The sequence below is a fragment of the Hydra viridissima genome, unplaced genomic scaffold (genome assembly GCF_058129835.1).
Source record: "Hydra viridissima isolate aposymbiotic clone 2 unplaced genomic scaffold, HvirCarnegie_v1 scaffold_2, whole genome shotgun sequence".
In the NCBI taxonomy this organism is placed as follows: domain Eukaryota; kingdom Metazoa; phylum Cnidaria; class Hydrozoa; order Anthoathecata; family Hydridae; genus Hydra; species Hydra viridissima.
The window spans coordinates 16,504,296-16,527,060 of record NW_028324301.1 but is presented as its reverse complement, the minus strand read 5'-3'; the positions used below and the strand labels follow the sequence as shown (position 1 = coordinate 16,527,060).

The window sequence follows — 22,765 nt, the reverse complement described above, 5'->3', positions numbered from 1 at the left end:
GGCTAGGGTTAAACTTTGATAACAATCAGGGATTTTTAAGTATTATATTAAAATTTAAAATTACTAGTTATGATAATAAGTTAATTAGTTACAATCTACTAAATATAATAAATATAATACATAAAATATTAGAAAATAATTGTTTGGTAACAGGTGTTATTGCAGACATAAAAAGAATTTAACTTTACCAAGAAAAAAGACTTTCATTTTTGGAAATTTAGTAAAGCCACTGATTTAACTACCTGGTCTGTTATCACACAACTGAGCTGCTTTTATTGCAGAAGGAAACAACATTTCTTGGAACATTTGAAAGCAGAATATTATACTTTTAAGACTGATTCGCATGCTTGAATTTGTTGGGAAGGATATATTATCAAGAGAAACCCTCTGTTAAAATTCAAAAGTAACAAACATCAAATTATCATCAAATAAGTATGCATGCATGTATGTATGTATGTATGTATGTATGTATGTATGTATGTATGTATGTATGTATGTATGTATGTATGTATGTATGTATGTATGTATGTATGTATGTATGTATGTATGTATGTATGTATGTATGTATGTATGTATGTATGTATGTATGTATGTATGTATGTATGTATGTCTATGTATGTCTATGTATGTCTATGTATGTCTATGTATGTCTTTGTATGTCTATGTATGTCTATGTATGTCTATGTATGTCTATGTATGTCTATGTATGTCTATGTATGTATGTATGTATGTATGTATGTATGTATGTATGTATGTATGTATGTATGTATGTATGTATGTATGTATGTATGTATGTATGTATGTATGTATGTATGTATGTATGTATGTATGTATGTATGTATGTATGTATGCTTGTATGTATGTATGTATGTATGTATGTATGTATTGTGCATATATCTAAAAAAATAGACAAAAAATGATTAAAAAAAACTTACAGCTTTGAAATCAATCTCTAGGGACAGCCTTGAAAATAATCGTTCATACTGAACCACAACAAAATGCCAATTTAAGGAATCGACTATTGTATTATTTGTTTTTCCATCATACTTCAGACTAATTATAAAAAAAAAGCAAATTTCTCCCATTAATCTATTTCTACAATTAATATTTAAGCAAAAATGATTATAGTTAAAATGGTGGCTAACTGTTCAGAAGTTTGAATGACAACTATTCTAACAACTTTTCTAACAAGTCGTTTCAAGATAATGCTTTGTCAATATAAGGCATTATCTTGAAACACTGAAGAAAAAAGTGTTAGATTTGCTAAAAAACTTAAACTTATTTTCATAGATCTTAGACCAGTGATGACCAGATCTTAGAGCATGATGCTAAATTTCCAATCCCTGAATTGAATTTATAGAAGAGGAAACTTATTTTTGTAACAAAAGGCTATGACATAAAAAAGTCCATAAAAATAAAATTTGATGTATATACTGAATTTTTAAGTGATACACAGAATGAAATTTTGTAGATTAGTTAGTGCAGTTTAAGAAAAATTTTACAAACACAAGTTTGATTTACATTTTGTATAGAAAACTATTGATGTTTTCTAGAATTATGTATTTTATTATAAAAAAATTTAGTAATTTTTTTATTTATTGTTAATCAATTCAAAAATTTTTCCCCTAACTTAATAAAAAACTCATCAAAAAAATCATGCCTCTTCTCCCCGGCCATAAGCTGTTTTTCCCTATCTTTCTAATATTAGATACAGTACAATTTAAGGTAACACAGCTTCAATTTATGACTGGTGTGATTTATTCTAGTTTTCTTGCTTATTACATAATCTTTTTTATTACATGACACATTTGTTATTATCATCTGATTTCTGATACTTTAAAAAGTCCTTTCAATAAATAAACTCATAAGATTTCTTTACTTGTAACTAATCAACTTAACTATTTTTAATTTAATGACTAAATTCAAAATGTCTAAAAATAGTTTTCATTTAGACTTGCCTAAGAAACTATGAGAATTAATTTTTGTCAGGCTTGAAATTATTAAGTATAAAAAGGTTGTTGATAATCTTGTCCAAATGAACAAAGTATCAACAGAACAGCATATCTTGGACAGAGATATGTGATTGGCTGAATATGTAAAAAGTAAACAGAAGAAAATGATTCGTTAAAGGAGTAAAAACCTTATGGAAAAAGCTGAGTCTTCCAATTCCCCATGGTAAATCTCCAAAGTTGATTTAGTAGAAAGTCAGTCAAAATATCAACAATGAATTTAGCATTATTTGAATTTTCTTCATCTTCAGTTTAGTGAAGTTTAAATTTAGCGCTGAAGAAGAAAAACAAATCCCTAGCAGTGGTTCTGAACATTTAGAGATTTGAACAACATTAATGTTGTTGACATTAATGTTGTTGACATTAATGTTGTAATGACAAAAAACTCATTTACCAATAAATTTGGTGACAGCAGCAAAACTGTCAAAAAACTAAGAAAAATAAAAGGAACAATTTATACAAACTCTAAAAAACAAAAACTGGATCTTGTACTTTGATGGGGAGTACAAAAAGGGTATCAGTTAAATCAAAAAAAAAAAATAAAAAAATAAAAAAATAATAATAATGATAATAGAAAATGGATAAATTAAACTAGGCTTTCTCTACTGATTAATAAAAAAAGGTAAAACAATATTCAATGGAATAAAGACTGTGCTTGATGAATATAAGGCCTACAATTAAAATTATCATTTCTGATACAACCTCTATAGAAATACTTTGTTAAGCTTGGATTAGATAAGTGATTACTTTGAAAAGGCAACTATCTTGCCTAATCTCAATTGTTAGTTCAACAGCAAAATAATTGCAACAATACAAGCAACTGAGTGCATTTTTTTACATGATTGGAAAATGTTATGAAGGAATTAGAAGAAATTAGCTGGAGAGATACAGCTTTCAATTACCACTTGATTACTTGTTACAGGCAATTTAAGAAAACAAAAAATTTTCCTAAAGTTTATTTCAAAAACTTTCCAAATAAAAGCATTAATAAAATGGAAAAGACAAGCGACCTATGCTTGGCTAGCTTTTTTTTTTTTCCAGAAGTTCAAATATCTATTGACAAATAAACTTTAAAAACCATTTTATACATATAAATCTGAGATTTGCCATTGGCATTTTCTTGATTTTTGCACACAAAAAATGTGGGCATAGGGTTTTAAAAAGTGTCATATCCCTAATGTATATATGCCATACTATTATTTTATCTTCATGAATTCATAGCATTATTAGATGAAGTGAAATGATGAAATCCATTAAGAAATGCTAGTACTTTTAAAAGGTAGACTTTATACTTACAAAATATTTGGATCTTGAAAACTAATAAGCATTACTTTTCCATACACAAAGCTCATAATTGGGTTAGAACTACTAAGTCCTAAATCACTGAAATGTTAGGTTAATGTTTTTAAAAAATGAACTTTATACTCACTAAATAGATGAACCTTGAAACTCAATAAGCATTTCTTTTCCATACACAAAGCTCAAAATTCTGGATGAGCTAGTTGATCCTGAAAGACTGTAAAACCAAAATATTAAAGTGAAATCCTTGTACGAAACCAATTCTTCAAAGTAAAAAGATTTATTAAAAACTGTTTCTTTATGACCATAAGTGAAATTCAAGAGAAGGGGGTTGGAGTCTTGAGATATGTTTGGATTTGAAAATGTTGTAAAAACCCCTGCCCCTTTAACAAAAATGGCAGGATAAAATAGATTTCTATCAAAAACCATGTCTTGGTATTCGTCTGTTAAGTTCAAAAAATTACTTGAAGATGCTGTTGAATTTTTCAAATCTATAATAAATTGAAAAAAAAAGGACTATAATCATCATCATAGCAATCATAATCATAATTACAATAACTTTCAACTTTTGCTTTTTTTTTTTTTTTGCTTCAATTAAGCTTTTTGATAGTTATCTTTGTAAAAATGATTATATCAGTGATTATCTCTGTCTTATATAGAAATTGAAATGTTGTTAAATGCTTTTTTAAAGTCAAGAAACATTATTTATGATTACATAATAATGGTTCTGAATTTAAACAAGCAAAAAATGTGCATTCAAATTCTTAAACACTTAGTAATGTTAAAAACATGGTCTTTATCTGTTTTTATTTTAAATTTTAAATAAAAGTTAAGATAAAAATTCACAAAAACAAAGTAGATTAGAATCACACCTGGAGCAGTAGTTTCATTTATATCTGCAGCACATACACTTAGAAAATGAAAGGTACCAAAAGCAATGTAGCCACTACCCAGGCCATTCTTTAATGCAATAAATTCAACCTTAAAAGTTCAAAATATTTATGAACATCTGAAGACTATTTCATAGAAAAGTGACAAAATGATAGGTTTTAAGGCCAGTATCCTGTTTTATACTGTATTATATTGAGCATACCAAGACTATAAATGAATTCTTTATCTATACTATTTTTTCTTATTTTTTATTTTTTCTTAATTTCCTGATGTGTTTAAGCTTTAAACAAGCAATAAAAGTGTTTCAAAGAAGCAATAAGCATATAAGAAGCAATAAAAAAGCAGCAACAAAAAATTATTACTGAAACAAAATGTTCCCCCTCATTGCTTAAATCCAGCTCTTTTTCAACCCATTTGTCAAGAGCTTCTCTTCTGTAAAAAAATGCAAGTTCTTTATTTATTCCACTGTGTTTAAGCCCAAGCACAAGAAGGCTAACAAAACCATTACCACTAAACTTGAATTTAAATGATAAACATGGTCCCTGTATGTTTAATGAGATTTTAGACAAATCAGGAGAATTCTGTTGACTTGCACTTGCTTGAATAAAACCATCTAAAATATAATTTGAAAAAGATTGCATAAAAATTTATAGGCAATTACTCATTTATCAATTTTTAGGGTAAAAAAATATACAAATACTTTTAACTGCTAAATAGATTTTGTTGAGCTCTATGTGGTGAAGATTAGTATTTAAGATCATACGCAATTATTATTTTTTCATATCAATTTTGAAAAAACTTAAATCCTTTCAATCAGAATTTGCTTTAATTTTAATCTTGATTATAAAAAAAACTTTGGTTGAAAAGGTCATAAAATAATTAGGATTCAGGTGTCAGGTGATGTTTTAGGAATTAAATGTTTAACTCTACAAGAGTAAGCTAAAGATTGCAATTTGCAAAGTTTGGTTATGCAAAAAAACCTTTTTTACTCAAAGGAATTTCTTTGCTAAAAATTCAAAATCAATTCTTTTAGGTATATTCAAAGCAATTATTACATTAAAAGATTTAATGGAAGAGTCATAATAAGTTCAAATTTTTAAATCCGAACCAGAGTAAGTACAAAAGCTACATAGATGTTATATCAAATGTGAGTTGCAAAAACTGCCTTTTTTTGAAGTGTAACACACCATTTCACACAAACTTATTTTTTACTAGTTTGGACTTATTCCAGTTAATAAATTTTGTGTAAGTAAAGTGACTAAAAGACTTTTCTGTTAGTATAAATTTTCAAAATCTATAATTTGGTAGGAAGCTAATTTTTTTAATTTTTAAAATATCATTACTTCAATTTAGAACTTTACTTTAAAACCCAAAAGATTGCTTTTTTCAGTTTCTCACAGACCTATAAGTAATACTCACCATAAAACATCAAATTTTAAAATGAACATTGCACAAACATTACTAGTAAATGTAAAAATAAAAGTCTTACCAAGCTTAGGGAGATTATATTCAATTTTTAAAACACTTTTAGGTTGCAATACAACATTATTAATTGTCACCACAATTGTTAGTGGACTTGTATAAGAAACAGTTTTTAGAAGATGAGTTAACAAAAAAACAAGATCAGGAGTGATAAAAGTAAGGTCAGAGCTTGTTGAGTCACACCATTGAGTTTGACTTACTTCATTGCTGCCTAAAAACTGCATTTTTATTTCTGAACAAGTTTTACTTTTAGGTGAAACTAGTTTGCCTTCAATATATACATGATTCAACCAAACATTTTTAAAGTCCAAAACAATATCATCAAAAGAGGTAGCAGAGTTACTTTGAATAGAAACATAGATATCCTCATCAAAGTAATCATCTTCACTAATTAGTACAAAATCTGATAAACTGCTGATGTATTCCACTGTACTGAGTGATTCTTTTAAAAAAAAAGCAAAAAGCAAAAACTTCAAAGAATAACAGAACTAATACTAATTTCATGCAAGTTAAAAATTGAAAGAAAAAAAAAATTCTCTCAATCTTTCTTAATTATGTACAACTTAATATAACATAAACTATTTGTAAAAACATTATTAAATAACTATATTTATGATCAATAATTTTGGTTTCTTTGATAATTGCTCTCAATAGCATACCTAGAGTTTCACATGGACATACCACATTTTTACAGTAGCAATCAGAACCATAGCTGAAACCTGGTGGAGGAGATGCATCTAAACTACTCCAGTCTGCCAAAAGTAAAAGCAACATAAAATGAATTCAACAAATCAATTAATATTTCTCATCATTTATTTCCTTATAAAAACAACTGTCAAACTGGTTTAACAGAGATAAATACCTAAGGATTGCCGATCAAGTAACTGAGATATTTCTTTAGCAGACAATGGCATGTCCCACATTTTTATACTACCAAGACTACCATACAGACTTGAATTGCTGTTGTAATCAACATACACAAGAAGGTATTCATTGTACAATGTCCGGTTTGATGAAAGATTATTATTTGAAGCTTTCCCACTATCTTTCAAAGTGCCATTAACATACAAGTTTAAAGTATTATCTAGTTTGGACCATACTAGTGTCATTACATAAGGGACATCAGAAGGGTTCATAAATCCTGCCTCATATACACTATTTTTTGTAGCAACTGTGGCGACTATTTTATTATCATTGTTTAAATGAATTTGAAATCCAAAGCCATGAGTTTTGGTTTGATAACCGCCTAAACCAGCAGAAATTATTGGTGCTGATTTTTCAACATCTAGAAAAATTGGTATATATTATATATTATTCATACTAAAATATTAATAATTCACAATAACTTTTGCAAAAAAAATTTTAATATTGGTAATTTTGGAAACTTATGTGTAATATTAAATAATATGTATTTTCATAATCAAACTTAAATTACACATTAGAAGGAATTGTGTTACTATGATGATGAATCATTCCACTCAGAATGGAAATTAAATTTTATTATTTCAATTACTATATATATATATATATATATATATATATATATATATATATATATATATATATATATATATATATATATATATATATATATATATATATTTATATATATTTATATATATATATATACATATATATATATGTATATGTATATATATATATGTATATATATATATATATAAAGGAAGTTAATTTAAAACATATTATATACACTTTACATAGATGTATGTAATATCCTGCAACTCTATTTAATCATCCTTTTGAAAGTGATTGTAATTTAGTTTTGATTTGAAATGACATTAACAAAAATATCAGCAGAAGTTTCTTTTATACTGTTCTTAAAATTATATTTATTTTTAACTTTAAAAACAGTTACCATAATAAACTATTTAGTTAACTATATCACTCACATTCACTAACATAAAACTTAACAGTAGAACTTTCTATTCGCAATGCTTTTGTTCTTATGATTTCATTAAATGTTATGTGCAGGCTTTCCCCAGCTTCTAATTGATACTAAAAAAGACAACTAATATGAATAGTATTTAAAAAAGAAATATCTTTAAAAATGTAAAATCCAATTATCTTAACATTAGTATATTAACTAAAATACTTATAAAAAACTGAAAACTGAGTAATTAAGGATTGAAAATACTTTACAAAATTATCAAATTTTATGTAGCCTGTGTGTATTTTACCTAAAATCAATGATATAACCTATCCATTAGAATCATTTCAATTGAATTATAATCAATTTAAGAATATCAAAATAAAATCACTTTAATCTCTAATTATTAAATTTACACAATAACTTTATAAAAATAACAAACACAATCACTATTTTTAAAAAATTGTTAAAAATAGAAAAATAAAATTTAACATTAAACTGCTCAGTTGTTAAAACGTTAGGAGGATTTCTCTTTTAACAACTTTTGAAAAACCTATAATTCATGAACATTTTTTATACATTTGACCTTTAAAACTTTAGATAAAGTCAGCCATATTACCGTATCATAGTCAACATAATATAGTTGATTATTGTTCAAGGCATCTAAACCCTCAACTTCTAGCTTAAAAAATCCTTTCGATGGTAAGTCATTTTTCAATTCCATCCCAACTATGTAGTAAACTCGAGCAAAATCAAAGTAGTAACTTGAAGTAGTGCTAATAGTAGGGTTGCTAGCAGGTATTAGTTCTTTAACTTCTCCAACAACTATGAAATCAAAAGGTAAAGAACAAAAGAAGTTCAGTTGTCCTTTAAAAAATTTACAACCATGTTTTACAATTTACAATCAATGTAAAAAAAAATTTTTTTAATATAATATTCATTGTGCTCTATTGTTAATCTACAATAATCAAAACCATAAAACATTATTTATTCAAATTTTTCCCTAATATTAATGATAGAAAAAAGAGAAAAGGTGATTTAATTCAATCTTTCACTGAAATTTTTACTCCAATTTTGTGTGTCTAAATTCAAATAGTTAATAGCAATAATACAGGTGACAATAGTAAATAAACAAATTCAACCTTGGAGTTGATAGGCTATTGTTAATACAATTCCACTTCTGCTGACATCAAAATTATTGTTGTTGTTCATTCTAACATCAGGCATTACAACAATACCAATATCATTAAACAGCCCATAATATTTATCTTTTACTGTTTCAAAGAGATTCAATAGGTCAATACTATTATTTAGATTAAGATTACTTTTGTTCCCATTAAAACTAAAACTTGTATAATTTACTTTTGAAAGGAGAGGCAATGCTGATAAATAACCATTTCCATATAGATTCATAAATTCATCTCTAAATTTACTTCCTTGTGACATTGTTAAATAAGCTCTTGCTATAAAGTCTTCACATATTTCGCAATCAAAAGAATCACCAATATTTAACTGAAAGTATGTAACTTTTGCATTTGATGGTACTTTAACATCAGCAAAAAAGAATGAAGCTACTGAATTATAGGAATCAAAGCATCCAAACGATATTTTTTCAGGTTCCATATGTTCATATTTTTTGGTATAAAATGTGTTAGTAGGACGAACATTAAGGACAATATCTTTTGTTGAAAATTCCTCTACAAAATAGCAAAATATTTCGGTGCTATATATTTTATTAACATAATATTTACATAAACTACAATTTATAATAACATTATTTTCAAATTTATGTCATTTTTTTGTTTATAAGACTATTATCATCATACATAATTAATGTATATTGTATACAAATTCTACTGTAATACATTATTTACTGTAGTATTTTATTTACCAACTATATAAAAGCAATAATGCTATATTACTAAATAGAATTAAAAAACTCTACATATTTTTCTTAAGTCAAGAATGTTTAAAACAAACAAATTCAAATCAAATTAAATTAGTACTTTCTGTTCAAGATGACATGTTAAAATTTTGAAGTTTGAAAATAAACAAATACTATTTTAATATTTAAGTAATTTTTGGATAAATTTCTCTAAATTTATAGCCTTGACAGAGTAGCTCTTACTAGTCTAGCTTTAACCTAAACATTAAACAGTAAAGAAATACAGTGAAGAAAATGGTTTTAGGTTTTAGCTCTGAATATGACTATAATGACTGTTAGTCCAAAAAAAAAGATTTTGTCAATTACTGGAAAAAGTCAACAAAGAAGAAATATACATATCACACAGTTTTTGTTTTAACAGATAGATTTTGAAAATTTTACTAGAGATGTTTAAAACTAAAAGAAAGTAGTCTAAAATGGGAAAACTTTTATTTAGGGATTGCAACTCTTAAATACTGCTAGCTTCAATTTAATTAAAAGTGTATTATTTTTCTATTCAAAAAATGTTTTGAAATGGAATTTTCCATATCATATTCAACCATAATCTTTAAAATATTTTAACAAGAAATTATAAGCAGAGTATGGCAATTCAGCATATTAGACATGTTAAAGAAAAAAAGTTCTGTCAAAACTTTTTGTGTACATGGCATGATGAAAATTTTCATATGCAAAATAAATGTGATCATTCACAGGCATAAGAAGCTACTTTTTGTATTCTGAAAAAGTTATAAAATGCACATATATATAAAAAAAAGTTATCTAAAAAGCTGACCAAAAACTTGTATCTCTGAAGGAAAAGTGGTAGATTTTATTTGGTGTAAGTATTCAGTTTCTTTTTGGCCTTATAACATAAGAATCAAAAAATTTTTTAGGTCAACAAACGTGCCAGACAGGGAAATATTTTATGGCTATTTTTCCAAAACACCTCAGGATCTTTTTCTTCTTCTTCTGTTGGTAGACAGTTAACATAATTATTTACTTCCCTTGCTAGTGTTTGATGTTTACTTTGATCATGATTGGCTTATATAGACTTGTAAGAGAGAATAAAATATATGCCAGCCCAGGCATATATTTTATTCTCTCGTTTTAACTATAAATGAACCTTTTTATAATCTTCTAAAACAAGAACGTAATTTATTAATACTTGGAATTGATAATTAAATTTTTTACTTGATATGTTAATATGCTAAAATGCTAGAATGCTAGAAAGGGTGCATGTGGGCTTTTCACACATGCTAGTACCTAAAAAATTTATGGATGGCATGACAAATCTAATTTATGTCATATGCAAAAAGTATTAGCAAGATTAGGTGCCATTGAATGAAGTGGATGGCTGGAATCAGTAGTTAACTAAAAACATAGAAAACTATTAGAGCAGTTGTGATTTGAGAAGTTGCAAAAAGTCAGTCTTAACCCCTAGAATGATTCATTTTGATATAAAATTACATATGGTTAAAAACTGCAATACAACAACATTTGAGGAGTAGCTCACAGCTTTTAAAGTCTTGCATACTATAATTTAAAAACCTTGATGGGTTACTTCAACAGGTAATGTGTATGTAAACTTATATATATATAGTAAATCTGTTTCCTATATTGTGCTACTAGCAGCAGTAAACATCACTTATTTACTGAGTTTGGCATATGATTCAATATCTACTATTCTGACTACCATGTTTAGTTTTTGTTGAGTTCTTTTTTCTGTGATCTCAAGATGCAGCAAATGAGGTTAGTAGTTTCATTATTTATTTTATTTGTCAGGTTTTACTAAAAATTTTATTAGATTACTGCAGATTGCAGAAGATAATATAATTTGTATCACATTAGAGAATACACCCCATTCCAGACATTCATTTAAGAAAGCAAAAAAATCGAACATACAGCTAAATGTTTGACTGTATGTAACAAAAACCCTTACTGAATAAAATAGCCACTGGCTGACTCTGATGCATTAATATTTATTTGTTTCAGTTTCAAACAAAAGTAGCTAATCAAAGGTTCAATCCACTTGATGAATATGTTAATACAATAACTGGTAGACAATTGCCATATTGCTGTAAGTTCTTGTCTATTTCTTACATCTTCATGTAGAGCAGCAGCAAACCATACAACCTGTAGCTGCAAAGGAGGTCTTTTGGCAAAAAGCAAGTATCCTAATGAAGGACTTTCAAAAATGCCAAAGCATGGTAGAAAAGGTATTTGAGCAACTTTCACACACAAAGTTAATGACAGTGCATTTGTTGAAAAACTTGAAGACCTGTTCAATCTTGAGCATGATAATTTATTGCAGGAGATAATCAATGATGAGCTTAGAAAGTTTCTTTTTGCACAAACAGAAAAAGAGCACAGAATTTGTATGATTGGATGTGATAACAAATTACACTTTTTTGAACTCGCAACCATCAACCTGGGAGGCACACCACTTTGTGGAATTCATTTCAATTTGCCCGCAGCTATTCATCATGCTGGGCGAATGGCAAAGGTGTTGTATTGTTTGAAGATACTAATGTTTCACAGTCAACTCACACTCTGTACCTGTGAACAAAACGGTTTGAAAGATTTCTGCCTACTTGCAGTTAGCATTAACCTCAAGGCATGGATCACAGCACCACATCCTTTAAGTGTGCCACAAAATGACCTGGAACTTCTGAAAACAGTGCTTAAGTATGAAAACACAAATTTGCTTATCTCAAAGGCAGTTGCAAAGAAACTCAGAAACCATCTTTGGTATTTGTCAGAGGAGCTTGCTGCCTTGGCACTATTTGATTTGGGAGTGGACATTGCAGTTAAACAACAAATGGTATGCGCAATGAAGAAAGAGGAGGGACATGAAGATCAACCAAAACAGAAAAAAATCAAACTTAAGTCTGTTCCTAAGAAAATCTCACAAGACTGTCAATAGCCACTCAGAACAACTACTTGAGCAATTGAAATTTGCAACAAGAGTTTCTTAGTGCTGATTCAAGAGTGGTACAATAGAGCAGATTACCAAGAAGAATCAGCTGTTATCCACAGTCTCAAAGTTGTGAATGATTATACTGAATAGAGAACTGCTCTAATTAAAGAGTACAATGGGTTGTTGACTCAAAATGAAAATCAACTTCAATTCTGATGCAGGTCATTGAGCAGCAACAGAATAAAATTTCAGGCTGCCATAAAAGTACTCTTTTGCTGGTGATAACTCTCAGTGTGATGAATATTTAATGAAATGACTTTCAAAAGTTAAACAAAGGACACAGCTAAAAAGACTTACTGTGAAGTTAGCTAAGTTTTTTAAACAGTAGGGCTGCAAAGCACATTTTAAAAATCAGCAATTAACTTTTATTCTACAATCTACAATTGAAAGTTGTGCTGCACAGTTGTACTGCAGTCTTACATATACATTAAATTTGTGTTTTTCAGTAATATTGTTTGTAGTTAAGTAATATTGTTCAGTAATATTGGTTATAGTTGGTTGTTTGTGCAATAATTTTACTTTTTGCTAGGAATTACATGACAAATGGCATGTTTTTGAGCATTTATATATTTTCAGTGTTAGAAGCCACACAATTGAATGTGTTTTTCACAACATAAAACTTTGGATGCATTAAGCTACCTCTAAATATAACACAATATGCATTTAATTTTTCAGGGAGTGTTTTTATAGCAATAGAAACAAATTTAGGGATAAAGACCAGTAAAAATGTAAAAATTTTTAAAATCTTCTTTTATACTTAATACCCCTATTAACTATTTAAGATTAATTAAATTTATGTTTCAAAAAGTGCCAACAAAACTATCTGAGTCATAAAACAGATCTAATACATAAAGATCTGATTCATAAAACATACCAAGATGTCCTTACCCATCACAAAGAAAGAAAGCTCAGATTTGTAATCAGCAAAGTAAAAAATAACAAACTATGTTGTGTACTGCACACCTATGCTTTTACATGTACTTTAAGATTTTTTTAGCAAATGTAATAAAGCTTTTCTAGTTTTATTTCATGTAAATCTAATTTTCACTTATTGAAGATGTCTGAGTGTACTTATCTTTTTTTAAGTTTAGATACCTGCTACATCAAGTTGCACAGTAAATCCAGTGTCACACAAGTGTGGTTGTGTATAGCAGTTTGGTCCAAAATGATTGCTCATAAGTCTATTTAAGGAGTTAGTCTTTTGCATGAACCTTGAATCTCCATAAAGTTTTTCACCTCCAAATTTACTAGTGTATTGAGCAAGTTTGTTTTCAACCTCAACATATTCTTTGGACCAAAAATAATTTGCTAAAAGAAAAAAAAACTTAAACATTTCATTGTGTCATAAACCTTATAGCTTATTCATGTATATGCCTAATATAATAGAACCTAAACTAATTTCTACTTAGTAAAAATCCCTAGCTAAATGTAAGATAGTGTTAATATTTTTTTAAAAAAAGTTTGCATTAGTAGTTAAACTTTTTTTATAGTATAAAATTTGGCTTCTTTCAAGACAAATAAGAAGTATTTACCATTTTATTAAATTGTTTACAAAAAAAAGCTTACCTGTTAGGTAATGACTTCCTTTTAAACTGATGGTGATATTTTTCTCAAAACCTGTAAACCACTTTAGACATGAGAGTTGGAGCTTTGATGTTCGAAATGGAATAAGATATATCTCAGGTGAGACAGTAAATATCTATGAAAAAATACTTAGTTAACACCTTGACCACATTAATAAGTTTCAAGTTAAAACTTTGAAAATCAAATTGTAATAAGATGAGGGTTACAAGATGAAATAAATAAAGATGAAACAAAACTTAGACTTAGTGTAAAGAAAAAGACAAACTACTTAACCTACAATATCATCATTAAAAAGTTTACTGTCTTTGTACGGCACATAATTATCATTTACATCATAATAGATACAGAATTCCAATAAAGAATTAACGTTATCAAATGCAAGCCCACTGATTAAAGTTGATTGACCAAGTGTGATATTTATTAATTCAGTCGGTGAAAAAGTAAATGAACCAACAAACCATTTTTCTTAAGTAAGAGAAAGAAGATTTAATGTTCTACATGATAAAATATATATCTTATGCATTTTAAATTAAATATAAAACATTAAAAATGCAAGGTATTAATAATAGTTAAATCTTCTAGTAATGTTATATATACTAATAATATTTCATTTTTATCAATAATAAACTCTCTCTCACACTCTCAATTACACCATGTTTAGGTATAAGTAAAATAAATACTGATTATTACATTAGAACACATCATTAAACAAATTGAACAGAAACATTTATATTACACAATATTGAGGGTTTTTGTAGCATATCATTCAAATTTTAAGGCAAAAGAGCCACCTATAAATTCTAATAAATTTTCGCAAAATTTTTTTTCTGTAAATAGAACATATATATATATATATATATATATATATATATATATATATATATATATATATATATATATATATATATATATATATATATATATATACATATAGAGAGAGAGAGAGCATCAGTATTTTGTCAGCTTAAAAACTATTTTTTCAACAATCTTTTCAGGTAATATGATTTTTAATGTTTCATACACAAATCTTAGTTTGCTAAATAAAAGTATGCTAATTAAACAAAACAGACTAAATAGCCTGTTAACTTACCATTTTGGTATTGAGATGGTTCAATAAACCTAAAGTCCATTTTGAAAGTCATAAAAGGATTTCCAGAATCAATGTGCACTCGTATTTCTGTAGCCATGAAAGGATTTAGCAAACTGTAACTGAACCACTTTGAGTTGACATAGCTACTGTTGAATATCTATAAAAAGTTTCAGATCTTTTATATAACTAACATTGACACTTATTGAGATGATCAGCTATATTTTATAACTCACCATCAATTGATTATTTTCTTTGTAAGAAATGAAACTCCTGTCTTCATTTAAACGAAAAGATAACCATATTCCTTCAACAAAATTCAGGTTTGTATCTGTACTTGACTGGACAAGAAACTGGTCAACTAATTGAACTTGTTTTAATCTTACAGTAAACCAAGCAACAGGAGATACATCAAACTCAGTATCAAGCGGACTTATAGGTTCAAAACTGTAATAAGTGCTTGGAAGATTTTTAAATATATATGTTTTTAAATCAAGTGAAGACCACCTGGAAAAGTATGAGGCTTCATAAATGCTATATTGATTTGTATCAGGTGTATCAAAGTATGCTAAAAAACAGACAAAAAAACACTAAAACATCCATGATTCAGTCCTTGCATATTGCTTAGATAAAGATATTGCAATCATGATGCAGTTATGTTTGTGTTTATCCTTAAATCTTGTTTTAAAACTAAATAAATACTAAATAGAATAAATATTCACAGTATTGCAACAAAGTTAGAGCAGTAAAAAAAATTTCCATAATTGAACTTTCAAATTTAATAGATCATAAAAAGAACAATTTTTTTTTCTTCATTTAAAAATAAAAAATAAGAAAAGTTTATTTATTAAGTTTAAATTCAACAACATAATACAAATATATTATAAAAAAACAACTAAACTCCTATAAAATTATAACTTATCTAACAATCAAAGAAAAAAGCACAGCAAATATTCAATATTTAGGAAAGACACCTTCAGTTACTCCAAGTTCTGTGGGCTGACCTTAAAAACTGTCCGCTGACCAAGTCATAACATAACTTTTTGGTTTCAAAACAAAAATTTGAAACTTTTTATTGAAACAAGTTTGTGCTATCAACTCAATTCCTACAAAAAAAACCTTGATCAAAAGATCTGATAGTAAATAGGTTTTAGTAATTTAATTAGCCATGTTTAGTTCTAATCCCCAAATAATTATTAAAATAATCTTTGAGTTGACTCTTATCAGCTGTCTTCTCTTTTGAAATTTCTTTCTTTAGTTATCCCTACACTTTTTCAATTTGGCTTCCACCAGGTGAGTTGTCTAACCATTTCTTTCTGATAAGAGGATATCTTTGTGGTCTGTTCAGATATAAATTTCTTAAAACAATTTTTCATCAGTAAACCAGTTATGTATTAGAGTTCATATTTTTATTTTTTAAACTATATTGTACTAGTGTTTACATCAGACCAAAAAAGCAGTTTTGGTGGGTGTTTTATAGTTTTAATTACATGTACAATTTACTTTTAACATATTAAGCAAGGTATGTTAAATGCATTTATTCATTTACAAATTTTCAGTTATCCCCATTAAAACTTGAACCTCTTACATGTTTTCAGGATATACACCTTTGGCATGGCATTCCACTACTTGATCACAGAGGCTTTCAGAGCTGCAATACTGTTGTGGGGAGGTGCACAGGCCTTTGATTCAACATACGCCTATATAAGGTAGTCCAGAGGGTTTAAATTTGGGCACCTTGATGGCACAAAACTTTTTCCCAAAAAATAGGCATGTTTTTTCTGAGCCACACCTGGGTCTTTCTGGCTGTATAGGGTGAAGTCCCATTCTACTGGTACATAATCTTGTGGCCACAACTTAGGTAGAAACTAATATAAACTATATAGTTACATTTGCTGGGTAGGTTTTTAGGTTTGGGTTTTAGGTACCAACCCTAATTTCAGGTCATATTTAACAACATTTCTGTTTGTGTACTCACATACAGTTCCTTGTCCATCATCCTCATAGATTGGAATGGATTGTACTGAATTTAGTCTTTGACTGCTGTAATTAGTCCTCACAGTTTTTGCCTTACTACTTCCTGGTTTCCTTTCTGTAAAACCAAACTTTTAAATCAAAATACCATAAACAGTTTGTTTAGCCATCCCATGTCTTGCTATAATGTCCTTGGGCCTAACATCTAAGAGATGAAAGTCAATGAAGATCTTAAGGTTTCTTAATTATGATCACCAATGTTGAAGTCAACCTGAGCATTTTTACTTTCAATATGATTAAATTCTTTTAAACATATATATAGTCATGTGACTTTGAAAAATAAGCAACATACATTTAAAAGAAAAAAAAGATTTTTAAAACCTTAGAGTATCTTTTAATCATACATAAAAAAAATTTAGTTTTTTCTGTAAACTATAAGTATATCATCAGAAAAATGTATCAGAACCTACATTTTGAATTTCACCATTTAAAAAAAACAACTTGGAAAAAAATCTAACAGGTAGTAAAAATCTTTAACTATATGAATACTAAATATAATACGCATATGTATAAGATGAAGTCCTGATATGTGCTTTATTGGATTCCCCACCTTTAAAAATAATCAGATGCAAACTTTTAACTCTTAACCATATTTATTTCAGAAATTTTAAAGCTATACATGAACTTTAGTAGGATGAGAACATGGCACACATATAATGGTAAAATACTAAAAAATTCAAAAAATCAAAACTCTGGTGGCTCATATTGGATTTCATTGAGCATGACATCTAATAACTGGTAAAAAAAAATTCCCATTCTAAGAACAAGGGTTTTAAGTCTCTGAATTTTGACATGTAATGGCACTTGAACTGACAAACTATTTATATTTTGATTAAAAAAAAAAAAAAAAGAAATCCAAGATTTCACACATCATCAATTAACTACTAATTAAACTTAAATTTGCTTAGCTGTGATATCAATCATTTATTAATACATTTAAAATGATAAAACATTCCAGATTACTTACAGGGTTTTTTGAATTGATAACAATGGACAATAAAGTACCAACATCTAACGTCATAATGTTGTGTAAACAATTGTATAAACTTAGAATTCATCCCATCAAATTCAAATTGAACTTTTGTATCACTCTGTCTTGTATTATAATCATAACTCTTGTTTTGATCTGAACTTATTAAATTGATTTGAAATAATTGTTGTTTATCTCGATTTACAGTAGCATTTGTTACAAAGTATTCTTCAGCTAAAACAAATAACCAAGGTGCTTCTTTCTTCAGTGTCACATTATTTTTGTAGTGATCTTGATTAATTAAATATTTGTTGGGAACTGATCGCATGTCATAATTAGTATTATAGGTGAAGACATTTACAGATGTAATATCTAAAATGAGTAAAATAAAAAATTATACAATTTTAAACAAAATTTAAAATAGTTTTACTGTAAAATTTTCAAATATGTTTTTTTTTTTTAAATTAGCATCAAGATTTCAAATAAATTAAGTTAGATTTTCATCTAAAATCAATCAATATCAATTTCTTTTGTTTTTGTAAGAATGTTACTGTGCTGATTCTTCTTATTATTATTATTCTTGTTGAGTTTAATTATGTGTATACTAAAACTAACCTGTTTGTATATTTTAGTTACATACTATTATATGAATACTATTATAAATATCTAACACCCGAACAATTTGACAGCAATCCCAATTCTGCATCAGCTTCCAAAGAATGGTTACACTGGTTTAGAACCTTTAAAAACTTCATGAAAACTATAAACCAACCCTCTCTTAATGAACTACATGAATCTCTTTGCCACCCTGGAATCACCAGAATGTATCATTTTATAAAATCAAAAAATCTGTTTTTTTTCAATTGATGATGTAAAAAAAACTATTCCTTCTTGTCAAATTTGTGCTGAAATAAAACCTAAATACTATGTAAGTAATTATAACCACACCTTAATAAAAGCTACTCAACCTTTTGAGCAACTAAGTATGGATTTTAAAGGACCTATTGTCTTCATCTAGCAATAAATATTTTTTAACTGTTGTTGATGAGTATTCAAGATTTCCCTTTGTATTTTCTTGTCATGATATCTCTACTTCAACTGTAATTTAATGTTTAACTCAACTTTTCACTTTATTTGGTATGCCAGCTTATATACATTCAGATTGAGGCACTTGCTTCATGTCTACAGAGCTCCGCAACTTTCTTAACTCTCGAGGTGTCAACCTAAGTAGGACTACTCCTTAAACTCCTTAAAATCTGGGCAATGGTCAGTGTGAAAGATACAATGGCATAATTTGGAAAGGAATTTTACTTGCTCTTAAATCAAAGAATTTACCTACCATGAACTGGGAACATGTTTTACTCGATGACCTTCATTCAATGCGTTCCTTACTTTGCACTTCTACTAATGCTACACCTCACGAACGATTATTCGGATTTAGTTGACGTTCTTCTAATGGGCACTCTGTTCCTACATGGTTAACTAACTCGGGTCCTGTATTGCTTAAAAGGCATGCTCGACACTGCAAATATGAACATCTTGTTGAAAAGATTGAGCTTTTAGAGGCTAATAGTAAATATTCTCATGTAAGAATGCCTGATGGCCCTGAGACCACTGTTGCTACAAGACATCTCGCACCAATGGCTGAGGAAATCAATGATAATGACGGAAATTATAACTACAAAGCTAACTCCAATGAATCTGATACAATCCCTTCACCTGAGCCTGTCCATTCCAAAAGATCTCAAAACTACAAAGATAACTCCAATGAATCTGATACAATCTCTTCATCTGAGCCTCTCCATCCGAAAAAATCTCAGAACTTTTCTACTTTCTCTCCAACAAATCCTAAAGGAATTTCTATTGAAGAATCGGCCTTGTTGTTCAGGAAGATCCCGAAATCCTCCTAAATATTTAAATGACTATATTTGAACTATTTGAGCTTATTTACTTATTTTGTTTACTTAGTACGGTAGAATGTGCTAATTCTTCTTATTATTTTTATTATTATTTTTGTTGAGTTAAATTATGTTAATTTTGTTTTGCTGAGTTAAATTAAATTATAAATTACTAAAACTAACCTGAATATTTTAGTTACATATTATTATATGAAGAATAAAGCCCTGAATGTTGGCTTAGAACTATTATTAGACTATTGAATTAATAACACTACAGTTACAAAAATACAGGTCATTGCAAATAGTAATTCACTAACAAAATGCAATGACCTAAATAAGATAAAATAAAGGCAAAAGAAAATATTAGAAATAATCATATAATCATAATAAAATATAAAATCATAATAAAAGTAGAATTTTAAAAACATTTATATTGTAACACTCAGAAAACAAACTTTTAAAAGAGACAAAGCGTAATTCAAATATTTAATATAATGTATCCATGTATACATGCATATATTTACATACACACCAGCAAAAAATTACAAGATATGTATGATATAACATTATTGGTTTTTAATGTGTTAGGAAGGGTGCCCAAAAAAAGGATTCACTGGTATGTAAAGTAGTTATGAAATCTGATAGGAAGGAGACTGTGTTGGTGATAGACTCGACAAAGACAGTTTTTAGGTACTTATTCTAAAATTTGAGTATTTTGGAAGATTCTTGTTAGTTTTCTTGGAAAAGTTAGTATATTACATCTCAAATATTACAATTTCTGTTTTTTTAGCATTTAATGTGATTTTATGAGAGTTTGTTATTAATTGAAGATTAGTATCATTGGCAAAATGATATGTATTTGAATCTTTGATAGAAAGATTAAGATCATTGATATAGATGGTAAGCAGAAGATGGTATGGCTCACGATGTGGCTTTTAATTATGCAAATTTGTCATATGATATGAATACTATTGTTTATATAAAAAAGATGATATTCTTTTTTTAATGAATTTATCACCCTAATCAATAATAATGATATCCCGATTCAACAATTTTATAATCGTTTAATGTTATAAGCATATAAACTTACTAATATCTTTACTTTCATCCGTTGTTAAAACGTTGGGAGCACGTGGAAATAAGTAATTCTTATGAAAACGAAAACAATAGCAAATTTAAATCTAACAAATATAATTACTCAATGTTATTTAATATTACCATGACGTAACAAAAACGGTTCGCATAATTAAAAGTCACATCGTGAGCCATACTATCTTCTGCTTACCGATATAGATAATAAAGAGGAGAGGACTTAACAGGGATCCCAAAAGAATACCAAAGTAAAAACTTTAACTGTCTAAGGTGCCATTAAAAGTAATAAAACTGTTAGCGATTGGAAAGGTAAAACTTAAAGCACTGCAGGTGGTAAGATTTAAAAGTAAGATTTAAAACACCACATGGTCTATGGTGTCAAAAGCTTTTTGTAAATCAATTAAAAACACATAAGCAATATTTCAGTTCTTATATATAAGATTGCATCTGAAAAGAGTTTCTAAATTTTTTTAAAAAAATGCTCTTAACAATTAACTATTAATGCAACACCAAAGATTGTGTCGTATGGATAACCTGCTGCATTCAAAATTTTAGGTTACTGACTTAAGTTACCAAGATTTACACCAGGCCTAAGAGCATTGCAGCAAAAGCTGATATTTTAGTAGCACGAGCTGATATTTGAGCAATCTAGAAGGATATAATTATTTTAGATGTTTTCAATCTTTTTAAATTCCTGAGAATATTTATAGCAGTTAAAGAAAAAACTTTAGACCCATCCCAGCAAACACACGACGTTAAAACAACGTTAAAATAACGTTGATCAACGTCGATCAACGTTATTTCAACGTTGTGTGCTTGCTGGGATAATTTTATATTTAAACTTGATATGATATTCAAGTGCACCTTGCATTCATTATCCTGCTCCCCTTCCTCTCCTCCCTGACACTGATAAAACGCCATGTATTAAATGTTTTTTTCTTAAATACAACATACAAAAAATTTCCACTCATCTTTTTTCTTTTTTTTTTTTTTATCAACCTTAATTTAGATTTTTAGGCGCTACTCGACATTCTCCCCCCCCCCCCCCCCCTTATTTTATGATTGATTATGATAGAGAATTTATGCTGATTAAGAATCGTATAAAAACATGGGTCTCAAAATCAATGGAAAGTGCTCTAATTTGATTGATCGGAAGAAATTTACGTTAACGCTATTTTTGTAACTTAGCTTATTATGGGACATTCCGATCTTAATTATGCGTGGTTGTGGTATTTGGGTGCTTTACCATAAGTGCTATATATAGCCCATTTATGAAGATTGATAAAAATAATTTAGCTATTTTTAACCGGTCAAAACTGTATAAATAGAGTAAAATTTATTAAGAACATGTTGATTAAAAAGTAACAAAAGCGGTGTTGATCTTCAAAATTTAATATAATACGCAATCAGTATTAATCTTGATTACCTTCGGATCAAAGTTGGTAGCAGAGGGTAGTTTTCTTCAAAACGGAAGAATGGTAAAAAGAAGAAATCAGAAATCAACGAATCAAATGGAAGATCAACTAATCGTCCAAAGTGAAGTATCAGCATTAAACAGGAAGAAAACGATTTTAAACTCTTCGTTTACGCAAATTAAACATCAAATTATTCAGCTTCTTGGAGACGACGA

The 22,765-nt window shown here is 28.0% G+C and overlaps 1 protein-coding gene across 1 annotated transcript in view; it reads right to left on the bottom strand.

The window, feature by feature from the left end:
* Nucleotides 1-22,765, bottom strand: part of LOC145195994 (uncharacterized) — a 247,611-nt gene that overhangs the window by 32,933 nt on the left and 191,913 nt on the right. The window contains exons 157-173 of the mRNA XM_090078096.1: nucleotides 18,143-18,517; nucleotides 15,378-15,709; nucleotides 15,145-15,301; nucleotides 14,332-14,519; nucleotides 14,037-14,169; nucleotides 13,566-13,778; nucleotides 8,712-9,266; nucleotides 8,189-8,394; nucleotides 7,592-7,697; nucleotides 6,544-6,966; nucleotides 6,341-6,433; nucleotides 5,689-6,123; nucleotides 4,562-4,812; nucleotides 4,181-4,289; nucleotides 3,439-3,799; nucleotides 936-1,053; nucleotides 243-387 (exon numbers count right to left, since the gene is read on the bottom strand). Coding sequence (XP_089934222.1) covers nucleotides 243-387; nucleotides 936-1,053; nucleotides 3,439-3,799; nucleotides 4,181-4,289; nucleotides 4,562-4,812; nucleotides 5,689-6,123; nucleotides 6,341-6,433; nucleotides 6,544-6,966; nucleotides 7,592-7,697; nucleotides 8,189-8,394; nucleotides 8,712-9,266; nucleotides 13,566-13,778; nucleotides 14,037-14,169; nucleotides 14,332-14,519; nucleotides 15,145-15,301; nucleotides 15,378-15,709; nucleotides 18,143-18,517 — 4,200 coding nt within the window. The remainder of the gene's footprint in view (nucleotides 1-242; nucleotides 388-935; nucleotides 1,054-3,438; nucleotides 3,800-4,180; nucleotides 4,290-4,561; nucleotides 4,813-5,688; nucleotides 6,124-6,340; nucleotides 6,434-6,543; nucleotides 6,967-7,591; nucleotides 7,698-8,188; nucleotides 8,395-8,711; nucleotides 9,267-13,565; nucleotides 13,779-14,036; nucleotides 14,170-14,331; nucleotides 14,520-15,144; nucleotides 15,302-15,377; nucleotides 15,710-18,142; nucleotides 18,518-22,765) is intronic.